General features: G+C 45.7%; 1 protein-coding gene across 3 annotated transcripts; it reads right to left on the bottom strand.

Annotated features, from left to right (window-relative positions):
- Window positions 1-2,889: 2,889 nt before the first annotated feature.
- Window positions 2,890-20,117, bottom strand: Sxc (O-linked N-acetylglucosamine (GlcNAc) transferase sxc). Of its 3 annotated transcripts, none has more exons than XM_076824764.1 (11): window positions 19,502-20,117; window positions 16,278-16,428; window positions 15,959-16,202; window positions 15,170-15,238; window positions 10,593-10,789; window positions 7,833-7,922; window positions 7,561-7,741; window positions 6,849-7,451; window positions 5,773-6,741; window positions 5,244-5,620; window positions 2,890-4,926 (listed from the first exon to the last, which is right to left on the bottom strand). In XM_076824764.1, the coding sequence occupies exons 1-11, from the start codon at window positions 19,623-19,625 to the stop codon at window positions 4,737-4,739; spliced, it is 3,195 nt and encodes a 1,064-aa protein (XP_076680879.1). In that variant the 5' UTR covers window positions 19,626-20,117; the 3' UTR covers window positions 2,890-4,736. The 3 variants fall into 3 exon arrangements, with proteins under 3 accessions (XP_076680879.1, XP_076680869.1, XP_076680887.1); XM_076824754.1 differs by lacking the exon at window positions 19,502-20,117 and adding an exon at window positions 17,110-17,614; XM_076824772.1 differs by lacking the exons at window positions 15,170-15,238; window positions 15,959-16,202; window positions 16,278-16,428; window positions 19,502-20,117 and adding an exon at window positions 11,795-12,142.
- Window positions 20,118-20,182: the final 65 nt, after the last annotated feature.

Raw genomic sequence — 20,182 nt, forward strand, 5'->3', positions numbered from 1 at the left:
GGTTATATTTTCTGTCACTTCGAGGAGCCGACCACATAGTAATCACGCGCATCCAGCCTGCGCATTTTCAGTAGCGGTTTTCATGAACGGATTTTCTGTCATCGAAGTGACAGAAAGTATAACCTATATGCTATACCCGATTTCCTACAGATACTGTTGGAGCGTAATAATAATGTTTTGAAAGGATGCTAAAAAGTTCACAAATGTTTCGTAAAAGAACGAAATAGCCACAAACATTTGTTGTCATATAGCATATATTTAGGTTATATTTTCTGTCACTTCGAGGAGCCGACCACATAATAATCACGCGCATCCAGTCTGCGCATTTTCACTAGCCCAATTCAACATTCAATACAATTTTGTATATATAATGTTTGTTGATAACTGCTTTCTGCAGAGGACGTGTAATAAGTGTATTTCATGTTCTGTTTCGGTGCTTTGCTAGTAAAAAAATGTCTAACCCAACAAATTTCATTTTCTGGGGACATTCCCTCATCTATTTTCCCTTTTCACTTAGTATTCCTTACTGCTAACGTAGAATATTGTAGCATAAGCACATTTCAAGTAATTAAAATGTACAATGAATTTTCTACGTTTACAGTACCAGCCGACTTTCCGTTTAAATTTTTATAAGTATAACGGAACAGCTGAGAATTTCTTTCCTTATTCAGAATAGAATACAGAAATAGCAAACAGCTCCCTCTCGCGTTCACCGGGTAATCGTCGATCTATCGGTATTACCATTTTTGTGCAGAAAAAAATGCTGTAATACTGACCTGCCGAATCTGCCAGGTCACGTGACGTGTCTACCCCCTTAAGTGGTTTCAGGGAACTTTTTTTGCAGGGGAACTCGAACGTGACTAGACCGACGCGTTGCACACGTCCCCGGGGAGCAGTCGTTTTGAATTACAGAGCAAAGTTTTATAGAAAATTTACTGACGCTGCTAACGGCTGCCTTTACAGAGCTGTTTAAAGCTACGTTCTCCTATACGCGCCTGGACGCAGCGTCAAGTAATTCAAAGTAGATTTTCTCGAAAATGAAGCGCGATATAAAAAAAAGTTACTGTTTCTTTTCGACTTACAACAAGTAAATAAGTAAATAAGAAGGAATACAATTTTTTGATATTGCGCTTCATTTTCGAGAAAATCCACTTTGAAATTCTTCACGCTGGGTCCAGTCGCGCATAGGAAGACTTACCTTAATGTATTTACAGAGTATCCCAAATTACCACTTCAAAAGATATACGATACCATTTTCCAACACGAGGCTTCTTTTTCAATAACAGCAACGTCAGAAGTGGTGAGCTTTGTAATATACAAAGTTGCACATAACCTCCAAATTCTTCCTACCTTATCTTCAAGCCCCACAAATCAAAATGAACGTTTAATATGCAATCTGTGAAATAGGTTATGTTCATTTGTTCGAAATTCAGGCGACGTTCAATAGCGAAGAGCGCGGAGAAGCAGAACGGATGAGTAAGGGTGGCTGTAACGAGAGTCAGCGCAGTGAGGCGGTGTTTTAGAGGGTCGTAAAGCAGAAATGAACGCAGCCCGTGCGAGTTATGATTTATAAGATGGATCAGGAGTTGGCATTTAAACGACGGGCATCGCCTAGTGACGAGCGACGGCTGAAGATGGAGCTCTAGTGGTCGTTTCAGAGCGAGCAGGATGGTGGCGAACTCGTGGAGGGAAGTGCTCCCGTTGGGAAAGATGCTTTCGTCCCAGTTTCACCCTCGCATGGTGGTGGCACCGCCTCGAGCAATCGATACCGCGCCTAAGGGCCACGGTGCCGTGCTCTATCACTACCGAAGCTATTACTCTAGCCTGCGCAGAAACGATAATTGGAGTTCAACGAAATGACGTCACATCTCCCTCAACTTCCACGCTTCCCTCCTTTTTCCCCCGTAAATTATACGCCCGCGAGAATGACCTAATTTTCGCGACGCGCTGCGCTCGCGAAAATGATCCACTTTCCACGAGATTCCACGTTCGTTAGAGCGGGCTAATGGTCGTGAAAATTCATCTTCGCGAGTTACATTATATTACACGCCCGTTAATGTGGGAGCTGTTCACTTGGTAATTGACGAACCCCGCTGACAGTCTGCTTTTACCTGTGGATAAATTATCGAAGATCAATAATTTTGGGACTGATGGACGAACTTTTTTTTATAGATATACCGAAAATAGCAATGTGCGGTAAATAAAACATGTAGATGTTAAGTTCGATTGCAAAATCGTAAAAATGGAAAATCAACCTCTTTACAAAATTTTCACCGCAATTAGATATTATGCCTGAGCCTAATTGAAGTAAAAACGTTTTATAAAAAATAAGGCTAGCCTTTTTAGTTATATAATTACTATTTTTTGTGAGTATAGGGAATGACTTTAGTATTTGGAAATGATTGAGAACCCCTGCGTGAAGCTATTGGTTATAATGGAAAAATTTTGTTGTTCCGGCCTCGTTGCTTCGCGGAGTTTTTTTTCTTTTTCTCCTTTGCCAAATCCACGAGTGTTTTTTCTTTAATGGACGCGATCGTCACGCATTATTTATAGTTGACGAACGTTACCGTACATTTGCATACGAGTTGATCGTGTTTTTATGTGGTGTGTTGCAGTCATCAAAGCGTTGAGTCACAACTTACGTGAAAAGGTCGAGAAACATTTGCAGGAAAAAACACCGACGATCAATGACAAAACGAATTGTTTTGCAACACCCATAGGCGTAAACCGTCCAAGTTGCACGCGCTCTTTGCTCCAACTTTATTTAGAAAAGTTCCATAAATATCGTTAACCTTATAGAACTTGAGGAATCTATAGCTAATAAAGGAAACCTGAATTCGTGATAATCGTTGTTCATGGAAATAGCCATCACCACCCGTTTGGGCAAAGTAACGATCAAGCTGTTTATTTTTGAACAAAATAAAACAGAAAGATTACAATTCCATTCGAAAACGACACAACAGTTCCTAGATTTCTTAGCGGTATTGCCAAAAATATTGTGCTCTTAGTCGCGAATCTTCACAAAAAAAAGCTATCATACTCGTCGCACAGAATCCAAGAATGTCCGCGAGACCTAAATAGCAACCGACTTCACAAGACTTCTCCCTACTTTAAATTTCGTTGAATTTACTCCGAATTTCTTGCGAACTTAAACGAACTTAAATCTGCCAAGAACGTGCCGCACATAAAAATTAAAGTTCAGCAGTCGAATTCGAATATTTACATTCGATTCTACATCGTTAAGAACATTAGCGCGATGCCCGAAATAAACGTTTCTTTTTAATGCTACTCTTACATCTGTATCTGCGACGTAAATTGTGCGTAATGGGACAGTTACTCGTTATCGAGAACGTGCAATGTTGATAATACACATAGTGGGCGGATGAGGTCACACGTACAGTAAATTGAATAGGACATTAACGCTGGCTTTACTCCGCTACAATTCCTTCGGTAGATACGAGGAAAACGTATTTATGAATTAAAAACGCATCTGTCTTCCCTTCCACCGCGAGCTTGCGTACAGAATAAACGAGAAGAAAGTGGCGGACAAAGATGTAGAAAGTCGAAGCGAGTTTTTTTTGTTGTCTAAAGCATTACCTGTATTTGTCTACTGAAAAACTTCGATCCTATACCAAAAGACAGAGTAATGGATCTTTCACAGAGAAATTGAACTTCACGAGTCCGCATACTCATCAAGAAGCATTCTCACAACACAACACGTCCGCATTCTTCCAACTACTTAATTCTAAATCCTTTTTTTTTTTATTCTATATAGACGTACATTTTTTTAGGAGTTCGCTACAGTCAACGTCTTTCTCTAGCTCACACGTTTCACGACTTAATTTACGTAATTCCATTATCGAACTAAAGTAATAACTAAACGATCACCTCTCTCGTTTTTTTGTTTAATATTTACACGTATATCATTAGTCGATTGTATATAATACATTTCTTTGTTGTCAGCTGATGCTAATCGTTAACATGTTGATGCGTATTAACCTATCCCGTTCTGACTCTTACCTTCCTTTCCGCGGCCAAGCTTCATTTACGATTCAATCGTAGTCGAAGCGAATAGGCGAACAATATACACCCGCGAACGCGACGGAGAGCGGTCAGAAAGAAGCATGTTCGTAGTTGCCTCGAGATCGTCCACGAGTCACGCGTCAAGGACTCCCGAAACCATGGAGAACTTATTTCCAATGGAAAACAGTAACGTCGCCTCTGCGTGCGTTGCAAATAATTAGCGACACGAACCTCGTCACTGTACGGTACACTTGTGCTGCTCTCAGATACAAAAAGAAAAATAACGTTAATGACTTACGTTTCTCAACCACCGCCTAATCGATCAGCGAAAAATATGAAATTACAGTCGACTCGATTCGTCGAGAAGGTTCTACGAAAAGTGTGATGTATATAAATAACAGGGTGAAAGACAGTGGTCGTGGCACCGGGGCAACGACCATAATTATCTCTTATGACTCGTGTAATATAACAACCCGTAATTTGTGTTTTCAAACGTCGCTCGGCATCCCCCTTATTTATAATCTAAAGCTCGATGGATTTGTCGTACAAAAACGGCGAGTGCCAGAGTGTACAGGATTTTCTTACGCGGGACTCGCAGCTTCGTGAAACGAATATCCTATCCATCATTCCCTTTTAAATGCTATGGTTCCGGAAAGCAGACGTTCGCGGAATTAAAGCTGTATAAATAAAACCATTGTCGCGGGGGACTGTCCTTAAGACGCAGCCGTCAATTTCTCTCTCTCGATCTTCTCCACGGCTGCCACGTGATCGGGCTTCTCGCCTCGCGCGTAACGCTCCCACATCTTCCTGTACAACTTCTCCATACCCAGCGCGTACAGTTTGCAGCTGAATAATGGGCTTTCGGAGCGCGCTTTCCATACCTTGGCTCGTGTCGCTTTCAAGCTGAATAAGGAAGAAATTCAATTAGGTAAAATGCAATTCCTAAAGGCCGCGCATTTTGGCGATGCGAAGAGGAAAAACAAAACCGAAGCGTAGCGGCGATTAATTATTATTCATTTCTTCGATCAGTTTCGCCGCGCTTCGCCAAAATGCGCGACGGCCTTAAAATGGAAAACGGGTGGTAGGAAGAAACATCGCGGCAGTGAGTTATTGTCGCACATTAAATTAAATAAGAAAAAGATGCTCCAACTCTGCGATCTCGCTGCCCGCAACCTTCCACTTCGATATTATTTAACAAATTACAAATTCGCTTTACTTACTATTCCCTGTCAGTGCCCAAACGTACAGCGATATCTTGATACTCCTGTCGTGTTCGCGCGACTAGATCAGGGCACCCCAAGGTGTTCAACTGACTAGCAGCGACGCGAGAAGCCAACGTCTCGCCTGGCAATGTGACCACTGGAGTTCCAGTCCACAAAACGTCCATACTGGTCGTGTGGCCATTGCAAAGCGGCGTGTCTAGGCAGACGTCCGCCAGCTGTCCGCGTCTCACGTGTTCTTCTTTAGCAGCAACGTTGCTGAATAAAATTCTACCGGGCGACAAGCCCAACTGCTGAGCCGTTGCTTGTAGATTCGGCTCGCCAACGGCTGGGAAACGCAGCAGCCACAGCACGGAGTTTGGCACATGTTTTAAAATCTGAAATTTCACATTACGATCTCTACCATGAAGATTTAATCAGCTAGTAGCAGTGCTAAGAAAACAGCGGACAGATTTCAAAAGCTTTACCATTGAATTCATCGGCAAGTCCAACTAAAGTTACTCGACCGCGAGAATTATAGTAAACTTACATGTGCCCACATGTGAAGCGTGAGCGGATCGATCTTGTAAAGCTGATTAAAATTGCAGTAAACAACCGCGTCCTCTGGCAAGCCGTACTGCTGTCTCGTCGTGATCACAATGTTTTGAGGCACTTCTTCGCCCGTCGCCGTCTTGTTGTTCACCTGCGTGGTAGCCATGCCGTTTTGAACCACGACGCCGTTCACGGACATCTGGCATTGCCCGGAAGCGATCATCGTCTCGATAGGAGTGGTGGTTGGCAGCTCCGCGACTTTCAGCGAGATCTCTACGGGCTTGTTCTTGGCATCGGGTACGACTACCTCGCGGATCTCCTTCACCAAGGTGTTCTCGATCATCGGGGAAAGATCGGTGGCGTTTATGACGGCTACGTTGTCCGCTACTTTGCCCTTCATGTTCAACTTGTCCGTTAGAATGAGGCGTTCCTTGAGATGCGGGAACATTTGCTTGTGGTCTCCTATGAAGTACGTGTTCGGCATGTACGCAAGTTTCTCGCTGTACTGACTAGCAAGCTCCAGCGGCGACGTCACCTCGTCCGTGATTAAATAGTCCATAAAACTCGCTCCAGACGTTCCCGGATAGCCGAGCCACATCACCTGGATCGGTGCCGGTCGCAAGGCAAATATTTCATTCCTAGCGCCCTTCGTGTAGCCGTTCATGTTCACCAGAATATGTATGCCGTCGGAGTTAATGCGATCGGCGGCTTTGCCGTTGCACGGGATCTGGGACAGATCGATGAAGTGCTCGGCCTCCCTGGCGATCTTCGCGCGGAAGGTGGTCCCGTCGTCGGAACTGAGAGCGTAACAGTAGATCTCGACCATCTGCCGATCGTGGAGCCCCGGGATCGACTGCATGAGATGGCTGGTGGGGTGGTTCCCGAAATCTGACGAGACGTAGCCGATCTTTAGGCGGGTGCCGATCTCGCGCGGATATTTGTACGGCTGCTTGTGCAAAACGTGAATCTGAAACGATAACGATTGATATTATCGGTTCTAAGAAATCTCGCAATGCCTATTGTGTATAGGGGTCCTTCAGAAACTATTAAAGTGTAACAAGGAAATGCGTTTACCTTTTCGATGCAGAGGTTCGCGTGCCTAGCAGCAATCGCTTTCCTGAACTCGTGAGACAGCGGATAAAGCATGGAATGGTGAGGATGTACGCTGGGCAACCGGTTCTTGTCCAGCTGCTCGGCTACGATCGAAACTAATTTCTTCATTCTGGCTTCGTAGTCGGTCCAGTCGCAGACGATCTGCAGACAATGCGCCAGGTTGCAATAGGCGTCCGGGAAGTCGGGCTTCAGCTTCAGCGCGGTTCTGTACGATTGGATCGCCTCGGGGATGTTCCCGGAATCTTTGTGAATCGAGGCTAGATTGGAATGAGCGTCGGCGAAAGCGGGATTGATCTGAATGGCCCTCGTATAACACTGAAGCGCTCCTTGGATATCTTGCATCTCTTTCAGGGTATTGCCCATGTTCGAGTAAGCGTCCGCGAATGTCGGCTGAATGCGAATAGCCTCTTTGTAATGCATCAGCGCCTCGTTCAGTTTCCCTTGCTGTTGTAATACGGAAGCGAGATTGCTATGAGCTGCCGCGAACTCGGGGAATACTTCAAGCGCTTTCAGATAAAGTCGTGTTGCTTCTTCGATGTAGCCTTGCTCCCGTTTTATGTTGGCCTACAATGAAAACATTCAACTCAGCTCGCTTTTACGTCACATAGGGTGTGCTTTAGACCTCTAAGTTTCCGTGAAGAATTAATAGCATTTAACGTGCAGCTCTACGTACCAGATTATTAAGGGAATCAGCGTGAGAGGGACAGAGGCGAAGGGCGGTATTGTAGCAGTCCTCAGCCTCCACCACTTGTCCCTTTTCTTTGAGCGCGTTCGCCAAATTGCAGTAAGCATCTGGGAAATTCGGTTGCAGTTCAATAGCGCGGCGGTACGTGTCGATCGCCAAGTCAATGAGCCTATGGAGCACACAAAGACCTACTGTTTTACATTCGTTCGAACGATTCAAATGACGAAACAATAACTAAGAAAATAGATTCTGCAACTTACCCTTGCTCGTAGTAGACGCACGCCAGATTTCCGTGCACGACCGCATTGTTGGGGCTGAGATTCAGTGCGCGCAGGTAAGCAGCTACAGCTCTGTTGCAAGAAGAGAAAATAATATTAAAAATATGAAGAATATCTACTTACAGCAACATTAAAACCGTGCTGTATTCTCCTTAAGACTACGTTATTTTCTAAATAGTAACTGCGGCCAATGCAAACCAACCCGAACGTAACAAATGAAACAGAAAATTCTCGGTCACTCTGAGAGCATTGTGTTCGGTTCGCGACACCACACCCGAGCCGAATCGAGACACGTGCGACGTAGTTATACGGCGACGTGTCACGAGGCCACGCCATCGCCGAGTAACGAGTAGCAGCGTGTTGGAATTAACCTTTTCAGGCTATATTTGAACCAAGAGATGCATCCAGGCGTGGAGGAACGCACGAGTGCCCGCTCCAATTGCACGCGTAACGAGGGTGCGATAGTGCTTGAGGGCGAGATCACCGTGTACACGACAACGCACTGGCAGTCCATTCCTCCTCCATTTCGGTGTCTCGACGATAGATCGATCGGTGTGTGTATAAAAAAAAAATAATACAAAGGAAAGGGATCGGCTATTCCGAAGGGAAAGAAAGGAACGGTGGAGGAGCGCGAGCACTGGGAGCCGGTCTCTGCCGCGAAACTCGCCACGAGCCACGGTTTTTGGCAATACCCGGTTAAGAATGGTACACCCTCCCCCCATGAGGAGGCAAAGGGTTCGCCCTCGTGGGGGGCGGAGCGAGTCTTGGAATCGATAGCTGTCGTCGAGTTTCTCTGGCTACGGTGCGTAACGGCGGAGATGCCTCCTCTCGGCTCCGCGGACACGCGTAAACAACGAATCCGGGAGGGACATTATCGGGGCCATTTTTCGCGTTGCCAAGGCGCCCCCTCGTTACCCACCCCCGCGTGGGAGGGCAATATGTGCGAGATCGGGGGCGAGTAACGTTGCGCATTAAGGACGCGTGTAAATTTATGTTGCTGATTATACAGGGTGTCCTGGAATGTGCGATACTGTTGACGGGAACGGGATGCCACTGGAACAATGATTAAATAACAAAATAAGACTCAGAATGGAAGGAAGGCGGCGGTTTTCAGGCACACGCGCCTGAATGTGCTCGGTGGCTCGCGCGGAAGAAAGTTGCACGCGGACGTCGCTCTGGAGAGACAAAGGACGATGAACTTGAAAGCGCGTCGTATGAATATCGATTCGGTGTTTACATGCCGGCTCATGCGCTTTGCCTCGCGGTTTCTCAGCGGACGCATTCAGAAACGAAACGCGTGGGACCGCGATGATCTCGGTATTCCCCGTATACAGTATGTAAAGGATCGTTTGTATTTCAGGCTCGTCCACATTAATATGCGGGGGTGTGTACGGGTATGCAGTGAAACTGTTATGGCCTGCAATGAATTTGGCCGCGTTGAAGTTGAATTGTATGGCTTCTTACTACCATTAACGTTGGCATGGAACATTAAAGGAATAACTATGAAGCCACTTTGCTCTAGCACAGACTTTAAAACCGACGCCAATGGGAAGATGAAGGCGACGATTGATCAAACTGTGCATTTGCGGGAACGGCTGCTATAAACGAAGAGTTAGCATCTCGCCAATGATTGCTCTGTTATTGTTATCGTTTGAACGCTGACAGGGCAACGCGAGCCAAAACGGAAGACAAACTGAAGAGTGTGTACTGGGATCCTAGGAAAAATCGATTTGGGAGACTTCCCACTCGTTTTCTTCATTGCTGACTTGGATATGCAGAATTGGATGTTATTCAGTGAAAGTAGTGATGGGTTCGAACGCATCGCGAGTATTTTTGTTTGTGCAACTCACTCTGTGTTACTGACCTGGATGCTCGAAATTGGGCAATATTTTGTAAAACTAGTGATGGGTTCGAACACATTTGCGAATACTTTTGTACAAGTCACTCTATGCTAATTATTTGGATGTTCAAATTTGGGCAATATTTGATCAAAGCAGTGATGGGTTTAAACGCACTCTTTGATAATAATTTGAATACTAAAAATCGGGCAATATTTGATCAAAGTAGTGATGGGTTGGAACGCACTCTTTGATAATAATTTGAATACTAAGAATCGGACAATATTTGATCAAAGTAGAAATGGGTTCGAACGCAATGCGAGCATCTCTTGTTCGTCAAGTACCTATTACTAAATACTCGCCAGATATCCTCCCTTAGAATAATATACACCCCTAAATATTCAAAACAGTCGATGCCCATTCATCATCTAAGGTGAATGTCCTGTTAATAGATGAATAATAACCTGTTAAAGTGTTCCTCATCTGAGTACAAAAACCTTTGCATACAAATATGCATGTACTTTCTGAAATAAATTCCCAAAGAATCGTTCTTTTTCTGACCTTACTGACTGCGGTAACCCCCTAAGAGGTAGCTCCTCATAAAGGTGTAAAAAATTTGTGATCAAAATTTGCAGAGTAATTGAATAATTCTTTAATAATAAATCAACCAATTTAAAAACTATTTAAGAAACATATTTCAAGATTTTTAACTATTAGTAAAAATACATGTTTAAATAATTTAGAATTATTTTCTTGCAACTATAGTACAAACGTAACTCATATAATAATAAGAAAAATACGAAATGATCAGAAACGGGGACATTCACCTTAATCCGTGTAACTTTCCCTCCCTCCCGAATCGATTGTTTCCTCACCGCTATTACAACATAGACCTATTCCTCACCTATCAAAGATTCTCGCCTCCTTGAGCACGTTGCCAAGATTGATGTACGCGTCCAAGAAGTTCGGGTCCAAAGCGACGGCTTTCTCAAAGTGATGGATCGCCAGCCATATCTCGCCCTGGGCGTTGAACACGCAGCCAAGGTTGCTCCAGGCGACGGCGAAGTCCGGGCGCGTTTCGATCGCCTTTAGATAGCAAGCCTAGAGGACAGAGAACGTGTTAGACGCGTGATGCTCGCGTCCTGTCAGGGACGCGCCGCGCGCACTGCCCGACCTCTCCTCGCCGCGCCGCAGCTTTTCACACACTTCACCATCCTCGAAAAACACCTCAGTCAGAAAACACATTTACTTCGTCGCCTTCGTCCTCTCTGACTCCCTTTCTCAGCTCTTATCCACTCGCCCCTTGCGCCCTCCGTTCCCTCTGACCGCGTTTACAGATAACATTGCAACGAGGCGAAACAAGACACGCGATGGGAACACGCTGGCAACGTCAATTAGGACTCTGTACTTGTAACGGACGCTTGCTTTCTACCGCAAGCTTTTCGCAATTTCTTAACAGCTGCCAGGCTTCGTTCACGGCAAGTTTCGCAAGAGTATCAACGCTGGCTCTAACAAGGAAAGTCTCCTGAAGCATCCTCCTTCGATCCATCACCTACTGTTAGAACATATGCTATGTGTAAAACATAAGCAGCGTATAAGAATACAAATCACAGAAGTTTCTCAAGCGTTGACTCTATCGCGTAGCACCCAGTATGTATCCCACAGAGGTAAATCGAAATTGGAACAAGGACACATTAGACCACCCCTTGTAAGCTCCATCGATACTCCATTAATGCAATTAAATGTAACTGAATTGCGAATGCAAATTGTAAATTCGCGGCTCGAAACATGCCAGAAGAGCACTGCCGACGAGAACGCAGACTATTAAATCCTCGAAGGGCGAACATCTCTAGTCCCGGCGGGGCTGCGTATCTTGCTCGGCTACCCCAAAGCTTCCCCGAACATTCCGGCTATCGTAGACGCTTCGGCTACGATCGCAAGGTCGAGTAGGTAGCGGAGAACTGGACGGAGGCAGAGAGAACGAGGCCCACACTGCGAAAATCATTTAACGTGTACATAGGGGGCAGGGATCTGATGAGAGATTAGGAAGAGGGGTTCTAAGGTGCGCGCTAGAAACGTCATCGTGGAAACATAAGCGGTACGGACGTTTCGTGTCGTGTCCATCGATTCTCCGAAATGCGTCCGGTGGACTCGACGGCACGCACTACGCCCCTTCGCCATTATCACCATCGTGTGTGTCATCGTGATCGTCACTCAGCCAATTCACCACGAAGCTTCCCCCGTCCACAGGTCGGTGTGCTTGAACAAACATGTTTAACGCACGATCACTCGTGCGCCTATCTAGCCTACGTGCGTGCGCCCAACACGCGCTACATCAAGGTTATAACGAAGATCGACGGTAACGTCCCTTGGTTACAGAAAATTTTCAAGTTCCCCTTTACGTGACGACGCTCCTATGGGTCAAGCAGGGACGTGCATCGCGCGTGCCGAGAGGGCGGGCTGCATCATATCAAAAAACAGAGTAATCCGTACCTAAACAATAAGTAAAAGGGCATTTACAGTCGGCCGATCTCTATATCGGGACACGGTGAAGCATGGATGGACGGCTGGTGGTCGAGAGGAGGCACTGGAAACGGTTAGAAACAAAGTTGGATGAGCTTTACAAGTATGCACCAGGAGCTGCTCGTCCTTTTTCCCGAGGCAGTCTCTTCTCCTCGATCCCGTATCCGAAGGGACGGAGAAGAACAGCGCAACGGCGACACAGAAGTTGGTACAATTCATATAGAAGTAATAAGGCATCGTGCGCCTTTCGGTCCAGAGGGGGTGAATGAAAACACCAGGAGAACATTGAAATCCAACTTTCAATCTCGTGGAACAACGGAGCCAATCGGCGACGGTCTGACGGAATTGTTCAGAGATCGGCCTTGGGAATTACATTACCTGCAGTGTACCCTTCGGTAGGTTGACGGTAGGTACGGCTCGCAAGCTCTCATAATAAACTTAGACCGAGAGACAGTGTGTTACTGAATAACCAGATTCAGATTCACCCTTTGACGAAGGAACCCATGGTAACCGAGACCAATCTCACATTGCTCCGCGACTTCCCTTCCTAGAGTTGACCATCCCATCCACAACAATAAGACAGCTGCGTTAATGTCTCTTCACTTGATACTTCTTCGCCTCAACTTTTGCCTCTCTTTTTTTACTTTCTTTTTTCTCAAATACGTATAGAGAGAGAGATACCTAATCAAGGCGTGCCGGTCAAAGGGGCGCGTTTCGCTAAGAACGTCTGCCACCATTGCTAGAACATCGCGCGCGCTTTGCCTTCTTTGTAGCATACAGTGCAGGCAGCTGTGACCGGCGGAAGAAAATAATTTTGGGTCCTACTGGGGACATTCCCGGAAGTCGCAGTGCCTCTTCTTCTCCATTGAAATGAACGCGGTACAGTAGAACCTCCACCATTCGAATATACTTTATTTAGTATTCCTATTCCTCATGGAACCAGTTGGTAACTATTGCAGCTAATTCCGAAAGTCGTGGGAAAGACTAGAAGCTGAAGCAGTGGCGCACCCAGAGAGGGAGCCAACGGGTCCCGGCACTCCCCAAAGAAAAAAAGAGATTAATATAAGCACGACTGAAGTGACTCAAGAGCTTTGCAAAAAGAAAACTGGATTTTAATCCTTAAATAAAATTTTATAATCACCTAATGAATTTTACTGATTTTACTGGGTTAAAAATATTTTTCTGCGGTCAACTCTGCTCCCTCCAATACTAAATCCTGAGTGCGCCACTGAGCTGAAGACGATCGATGCTTAAAACAGGGAATATCGATCCAGTGGCTAAAAATTAAATTTGAATTCTGATTAACTGACTTATAATCGTGTGTATAAAGTAAAAGTGTGTAAAACTAGAATTCTACTGTTCATGTATATTTTTTACTCAAAAAGTGAGCGTTCTCTTACCCAAAGTATCATATTTCTTCGTTAGATCGAGTAATGGATGTTCCACTGTACTTGAATTTAATTGGCAAGGGCTTCGGAATTTTCTTTACAACCCCGCGTGGCCAAATCTTAGTGGCAGACTTGAATTATTTTAATTTTCTTTTCGGAGCGCATGTGTGCATTGCTGGTGGCAGAGAGTACTGAGCGAAAGAGCGACCGAGCGGACTAGAGAGCGGTTAAGAGTGGCAGGAAATTCAACGGAAGGCCTTTCCCCTTGCTGCGTTTAGTTTCATCGATAAGCACCGGTCGCGGACAGCACCGTTTGAGAATTACGGCGGAAAAAAGAAACTAAGTAGTTCATACTGAATTCTCCATTGGCAAACATTTCGCGGGCTCGTACTGGCCGCGGTTACTCGCTTATCGACAATCGCCGCGCCGCGCTGCCGTGAGAGAAGCAGACCACTTGACTTCATTGCTCTATCACCACTGCAACCGAGCGAAACTCTTAGGAGTTCAAGAAATCCCGTGAGTTTCCACTTGCGGGGAAACATCTTTCAGGAACAATCCACGCGTCACGATTCCCAACAGCTCCACCGATCGCCTCCGTTCATTCTTAGCTTCTAAACAAAAGAGCGCCGCGCGATAAGGGTTCCGTCAAGTGATCTCGCGCAAACATCATCAACCGTACACACAAATTTCATTACTCTCAAGGTTGGAAAGAAAAGGTCGCATTTGTCCACGTATGTACGTAACGGATCGGTATACCTAAAGGCAAATACACATATTCAGAATGAGCTGAATCAAATGAGATGGTCTTAACCGCTATGGTCGCGCGCTGCAGGTTCTATCGTAGCTTGCTAAAACAAAGTAAACAAAAGCATCAATGTAAAACACTCTTCGTGTATCAGGAATTTGAAAACAGAAGAAAAAAATACAGCCCTCGCTGTGATAGAACCGACAAATTCTGGTTAAACTTTGCGATAACACCAAGAGAGAGACGCAGAAAGGTCCCATTGCTGTCTGCAGCGGTGTTATTGCAAACCGCGCCGTGCTCAGAGGGATTTCATACTGTTTCCAGCTGATGTTAGACTAAAAGCCCTCGTGCGCCGCGCTTGATGTCTAGTTACGCTCGCTAACCCTTAATCAAGAAGAGAAACCAGACAGGAGGAGAACACCAAGCGCGGCTGTTCAATTGGTTAGGTGAGGAGAGACGCGCGCGATGTACAGCCTGCCAGCGAAATTCTAGATCTCTGTGTATGCTCGCGAAAAACGATCGCATTCCGACAGCAGGACATCGCGCGCCGCGCGCACATTTTGCCGCGAAGAGCAAAGGCTTTCCGTTTGAATGTTGCGGATACTCTGCTGGTTCCTGGCCACTCCATGGACCTGCTAGCTAGCGCTTGTGCGCATCGTACGAGATGCATTTGTACCTTGCCGAAGGAGAGAGAGAAAATGGTCATTGAAGCTTCGCAGCAAGCGGCTAGTATCCTGAAGAGCGACTGCGGTACCAATGCATACGTACATGCGCGCCAGACGTTAGATTAATTTACAACAATGTGCAGTCGACTAGCAAACCTACCTTGGCTTCGTCAAGTCTTGCTAATGCTTTCAAAAGATTACCAAGATCGCTCCTCACGCAGTAAAGATCCTGTAACACGGAAAACAGTGCGATGTAGTTGGTTCGTAAGAGCACGGGCCGATAAACCTCTTGGAAATATTCCGAAGCAAGTGAGGAGTGATTTTCCAAAAGGGCACATTTCCATTTTGAAGCACATTTTGATAGCATCGTCTTAATAATGTTAAATTACATCCCGCAGTGGCGCAAAACGCTACGAAATAGGTTTAATTCCTTTCAGAAAAATTGAAGTGAAAATACGCGTAAAGAATAGAATGTACTAACAAAAACAGAATTTTTTTAATAAACATAGCTACCAGGTTTTGGTGGTTATTGAAAATTTCGTCTATATGGAAATGTGGCATTTCGAGGAATCACTCCTCGAGTATAGTTTAAGGTAAAGGAAGAAGCGATATGTAAACTTTTCCTCTGGGAAAGCATTTTTAGGGGTCGAAACTTCTATTTACGGAAAGTACTGTAGAGTTTGATGGTAGGTACCAATTTGGAATTTAGGAATAGGATTTTCGTTGAAGAGTTATGAGGCGAAAAAGCTTGCGAAATTTCGGCATATCTTCTACCCAATATGTTAACTTGAAAATTTCGTGTGATTGATGTCTCATCATAAGGTATCGTTTCGCATAAAATTCAGTTCCAAAATCGTGGGACCAAAAAGAGGCTATTTTTTGGGGTCACTCTTTGCAGTGAAAGAAAAATGTTGCTCAGAGGAAAATTTCACCCGAAGCTATGGCTTACTGGGTTGTATTGTAGCGCAGTCACGTATGCTTGAACCGCTTGTTCCATATCCCCAGCAGCCACTAGCGCTGCTGCGAGATTGATGTAACCGTCGATGAAATCTGGTTTCAGTCTAACGGCGTGCCGATAGTTTTCCAATGCTTCCTGCAGCTGACCACGTTCCTTGAAAACATTCCCCAGGTTGCTGTAAGCCTCCGCCAGCAAGGGGTTCTGCTTTATCGCCAAGCTACTGTAATGAGCGGACCTAAACGACATAAAGAAAAAATTGATTAGCGTATGAATGAAATCCGTGGTGACTCGACGAAAGAGAGATATTTACTTTTCCAGTCTTCGGCACTGGAAGTGAATCGAAGACAGCAGCAGTAGGACCCCCGTGTTATTGGTCTCCTGCCTCCAAAGCTGCATGCAGTGTCGCTCTGCATTCTCATAGTCCCCCGCTTGATACTCCCGATGAGCGAGTTCCAGCAACCCTGCAAACAAACAAAACCAAACGTCTTTAAAACTAAATTCTGTAGTATATCTCCCCTACAATCATTCACGCGAATTTCTCATTTATAATTTATTGCTTGGAATGGCTTCCGCAAATTCAAAGACTCTTTGAAGCCCGACCGGAAACACGTGTCATTTTTCGAGCCGCCGGCATATGGCGCCTAATCTCGTCCGCTTTCTCGCAACTATGCAAACGATTTACACGTAATTTTTTCGTGCGCGTACGCTTGCCTTTCGAAAACAACGAAAAACGCGCCATGCCGATGCGAGGCACTGCAATTCGCGGCACAATTGGAAATCAGTGAAATGCGTTGTGAATACGAAAATGGCCACTTCCGGTGTACTCAAACAAAAGACGCAAACGCGACACCTGGAAACCGCGATGAAACCAAAACCACGATATCAGAAGAATAACATTCGTTTAAAATTCTGAAACATAGAACAATATTTAGAAATGTAGCGCGAAATGGGAGACTAATATACGCGATGCCGAAGCACGTTGCGTATCTCGTGCCTAATCCAGTTTCCGGATACTACGTAGCTAGTATCCTAAACTCCTAAATGAGCCAGCAGGTTGATCAACGGTTATCGATTTTTTATTAACTCGAATCGCGAGAGACGGGATAGTGGGGAGGGTATTGCGATCGAAGTAAATTACGAACAGTAGGAATCAACTGCGACGTTGATGGTCTGATTGTCGGCAATAGCGATCAGCTCCTTGCCCTGGGTGTCCTGTGCCACGACCAGAACATTTTGCCCGTTTTGCCACTCGACGGTCCCATTGCAAACGTCATCCGAGCTGTTCACCACGTTGCCAATTATGGCGCTTGTGTTTTTCAGAACCGTCTCTTTCTTCTCGACAAGTCTCAGGCTCATTTTGCCCGCAGACGAATTTCGCCGAACGCGTTGGCTTCGATCTTTTCCCGGCACCGCACGCACACACGCCGTTTCCACGCAACAACTCTCGAGATCTCTCGACGCACGGGAATTGATTGTCTCGATTCTTCTTCCTCCTAACGCGCGTCTTCTTGATTATCCGGAGTCACTTTTATTCTTTGTGTTGTTGTCGCGTGTTGTTCGCGAAGTTTCTTTTGACCGCCACCGTACACAGTTTTACGCGACACTTATAATTCCTCGCTCCTATACACACTGCGTCGTTCGTGCTCCCCTGTCGGGTTACGCTTCGGCCAGGCTGTCCCCGCCAGATCGAGGAGCCAGCCGATTGGTCGATTCAACCGCCATGGCGGACTCCTGCGTTGCTGTGGCCAAGACAGAGGGCAGAAGGGGGGGGATGTAAGGAAGACCGACCGGCTTAGGAGCGTAGACGTTGAATCCGGCGCCCCACGTTTCCGCGACTTTCATCCCTTGTGAGGATTATAAACTTCGGGGCGGGTGTTTTTTTTAGGCTCAGTTAGAGTGGAATAACTTATGCAGCTGGGAGTGCTGGCTTTCTGCATGACACGAATTGTAACTCCAGCAAATTTTGTTCTCTGTACAATTTTGATAGCAAAAGGTCACGGTAACGTGTGGAATATAGAGTTTTTGGAATTTCAGCGCAGGTATTCGAAAATTACAAGCTTCCATGTCCATGTGACGGTGTAATTTCTGGACCAAGGAATGACTCAGGTAATTCTAGTCACCTGCACGTCCCTAATCTTCTGTTTTTCGTTGTCAGTGACGTTTTGCTGGGTCATTGATTTTAATATGTGGAGGCGATTCTGATAATAGTCGTCTAAAGAAATTTCACTTCTCAAAATGCTCTGTATTTTTATTGCTTGATGATGTTACGCGCATGATTTAATTACCAGTGAGCTCGTGGAAATAACGTCTCAAGTTTGTCAGGCCTTCTCGCGCGAACATTTCTGGGAAACTTTGCCTAGCTCTTAATTTACTAAATCTGATTATTAGGAATTTTTAAAAGCAACTGGCATTAAGTATTCAAAGTAGAAACATTAATTGCAGATAATTACTCGAAGTAGAGACCCACAGTTATCTAGTGTAAATAAAATAAATTTTACCATTCACGTGGCGCGTGTAACTTGGTCTACGTGATTGGGCGACTAAAGCTGCGCCAGTGGTTCTCAGGCACCCGTATAAGCACATTTTTAACCTAAAATCTGTACTGTCATGAAAAAACGAAACTCTTTACTCGATTGCAATTCCCACTTTACATACTGAACGTGTGACATTCGCTACACGATTGTAGCAACACATGCACTTTGGTGTGTGTAGTCCAAAGTGCCCGTAATCCTAAAAATTATTATCACGATATCCGATATATGCGATTTCACAACAGCAGTAATAATTGTTATAAGTACAGCAGGGATCAATGGATTAAATTTAAAATTTTGTTATTTCGTCGCAACCTTGAATAGGGGGGTTAAAAGTCCAAAAGATTCGAAGAACCACTGTCATACACGAAGGGACGGTTGGCCCCCACTCTTTCGCGCGGAAAGCAGATGGAATAGGTATATACCGAGTGGAATATTCCATCGCTTTGATGAAGCAGGGACGAACTTCGTGAGGGGAGAGGGAGTTAAGGGAGGGTGGGTTCTTGAAAAGGGGAAAGAAATATACAGGAAGCAACGCTAAACCTGGCAATACCCCATCCACAAAGCAACAAAATAAAATTCCCAATCGGCAAATAATCTCGAATCCGCCATTGAAACAATTGTGCGATTAACATTTGGAGCACGTAATTTCTCTCAGACCTATCGAATTACACGAGCGTTTGAATATTCACACGACTTTATTATCGCCCAATCGTTCAAGTATTAACCTCTTTTTCCATAAATAACACACGTGCATGGTACACGCATACATAACGCGACTTTCGACCACCAAGATGCCCCAACAAATTAGCAGCAATTCCTAAATCAATAAAGTATCCATAGAAACGCCGAACTGCACGGCCGCGTCTTGCTTCCATGCGGACGATTCGAATGAATCGTTGAAAAGGAATATTCGCAGACTCATCACCCATTCGATACTAACTTTCGTTAACGAGAGCGTTAGATCCTCGCGGTACGCAGTTGAGATTACTTCGCTACGTACCGACTGTCGAAAGCTGTTGTATCTCGTTCATCTTGAGAATCACGCTGGTGCCAGCGATCTGCTGATGGCTCGGCTGCTGTTGCTGCGGTGGCTGCTGCTGTGCCTGCATGATCACGGCCACCATAAGAAACGATACGCGGGCAACAGGGACGGTTCGAGGATTTTCCTGGTCGCCCGTACGGGAGTCCTCGGTCGAGACGCGGATATTGGTTATCCAGGAGCCGCGACGAGTCGGATCTGTGCGCGATTCTCTTGCCCCTCGAAGATCCGAAACAAAAACACAGGTCCGCGCAGCACTCACGTCCGCAGGCACTAGCGCGATCTCTCAGCGCGCGCCATCATGAATTTTCAAGCACTCTCGTCGAACTGGCCAGGAACGACGTCAAGCCGACGGGAAAGCGAGATTCAGCGGGGCCCACGGATACCACCCGACTCGCTCGAGATTCTATTCGAGACTCCGTGTCCCGATGGGTCAGTCTTTCGCGGACGACACCCTGTCAACGAGACGCGAAAGCCCGAGCATAACGTGGCCCACGAATACGTAACACTGACCGACGCGAAAACCCAATCGATGCACGTATTCCGGGTCGGAGACTCGTGCGGCTGCACGCGCGGGAAATACGTCACGGCCGTTGTAGACGATAATCGCGCTCTACAAGCTCGGCCATTGTATTTCCCGAG

This window comes from Andrena cerasifolii, chromosome 1 (genome assembly GCF_050908995.1).
Source record: "Andrena cerasifolii isolate SP2316 chromosome 1, iyAndCera1_principal, whole genome shotgun sequence".
NCBI lineage: Eukaryota > Metazoa > Arthropoda > Insecta > Hymenoptera > Andrenidae > Andrena > Andrena cerasifolii.

Bases quoted from the DNA above. Each gene is read 5' to 3' on its own strand.
- Sxc (XM_076824754.1), bottom strand. From the start codon at position 17,323: ATGAGCCTGAGACTTGTCGAGAAGAAAGAGACGGTTCTGAAAAACACA. The intron at 16,429-17,109 runs GTTCGTAATTTA...GTTTGTTTGCAG, and splicing joins CGTCGCAGTTGATTCCTACT to GGTTGCTGGAACTCGCTCAT. The intron at 5,621-5,772 runs GTAAGTTTACTA...GTGAAATTTCAG, and splicing joins CGCTTCACATGTGGGCACAT to ATTTTAAAACATGTGCCAAA.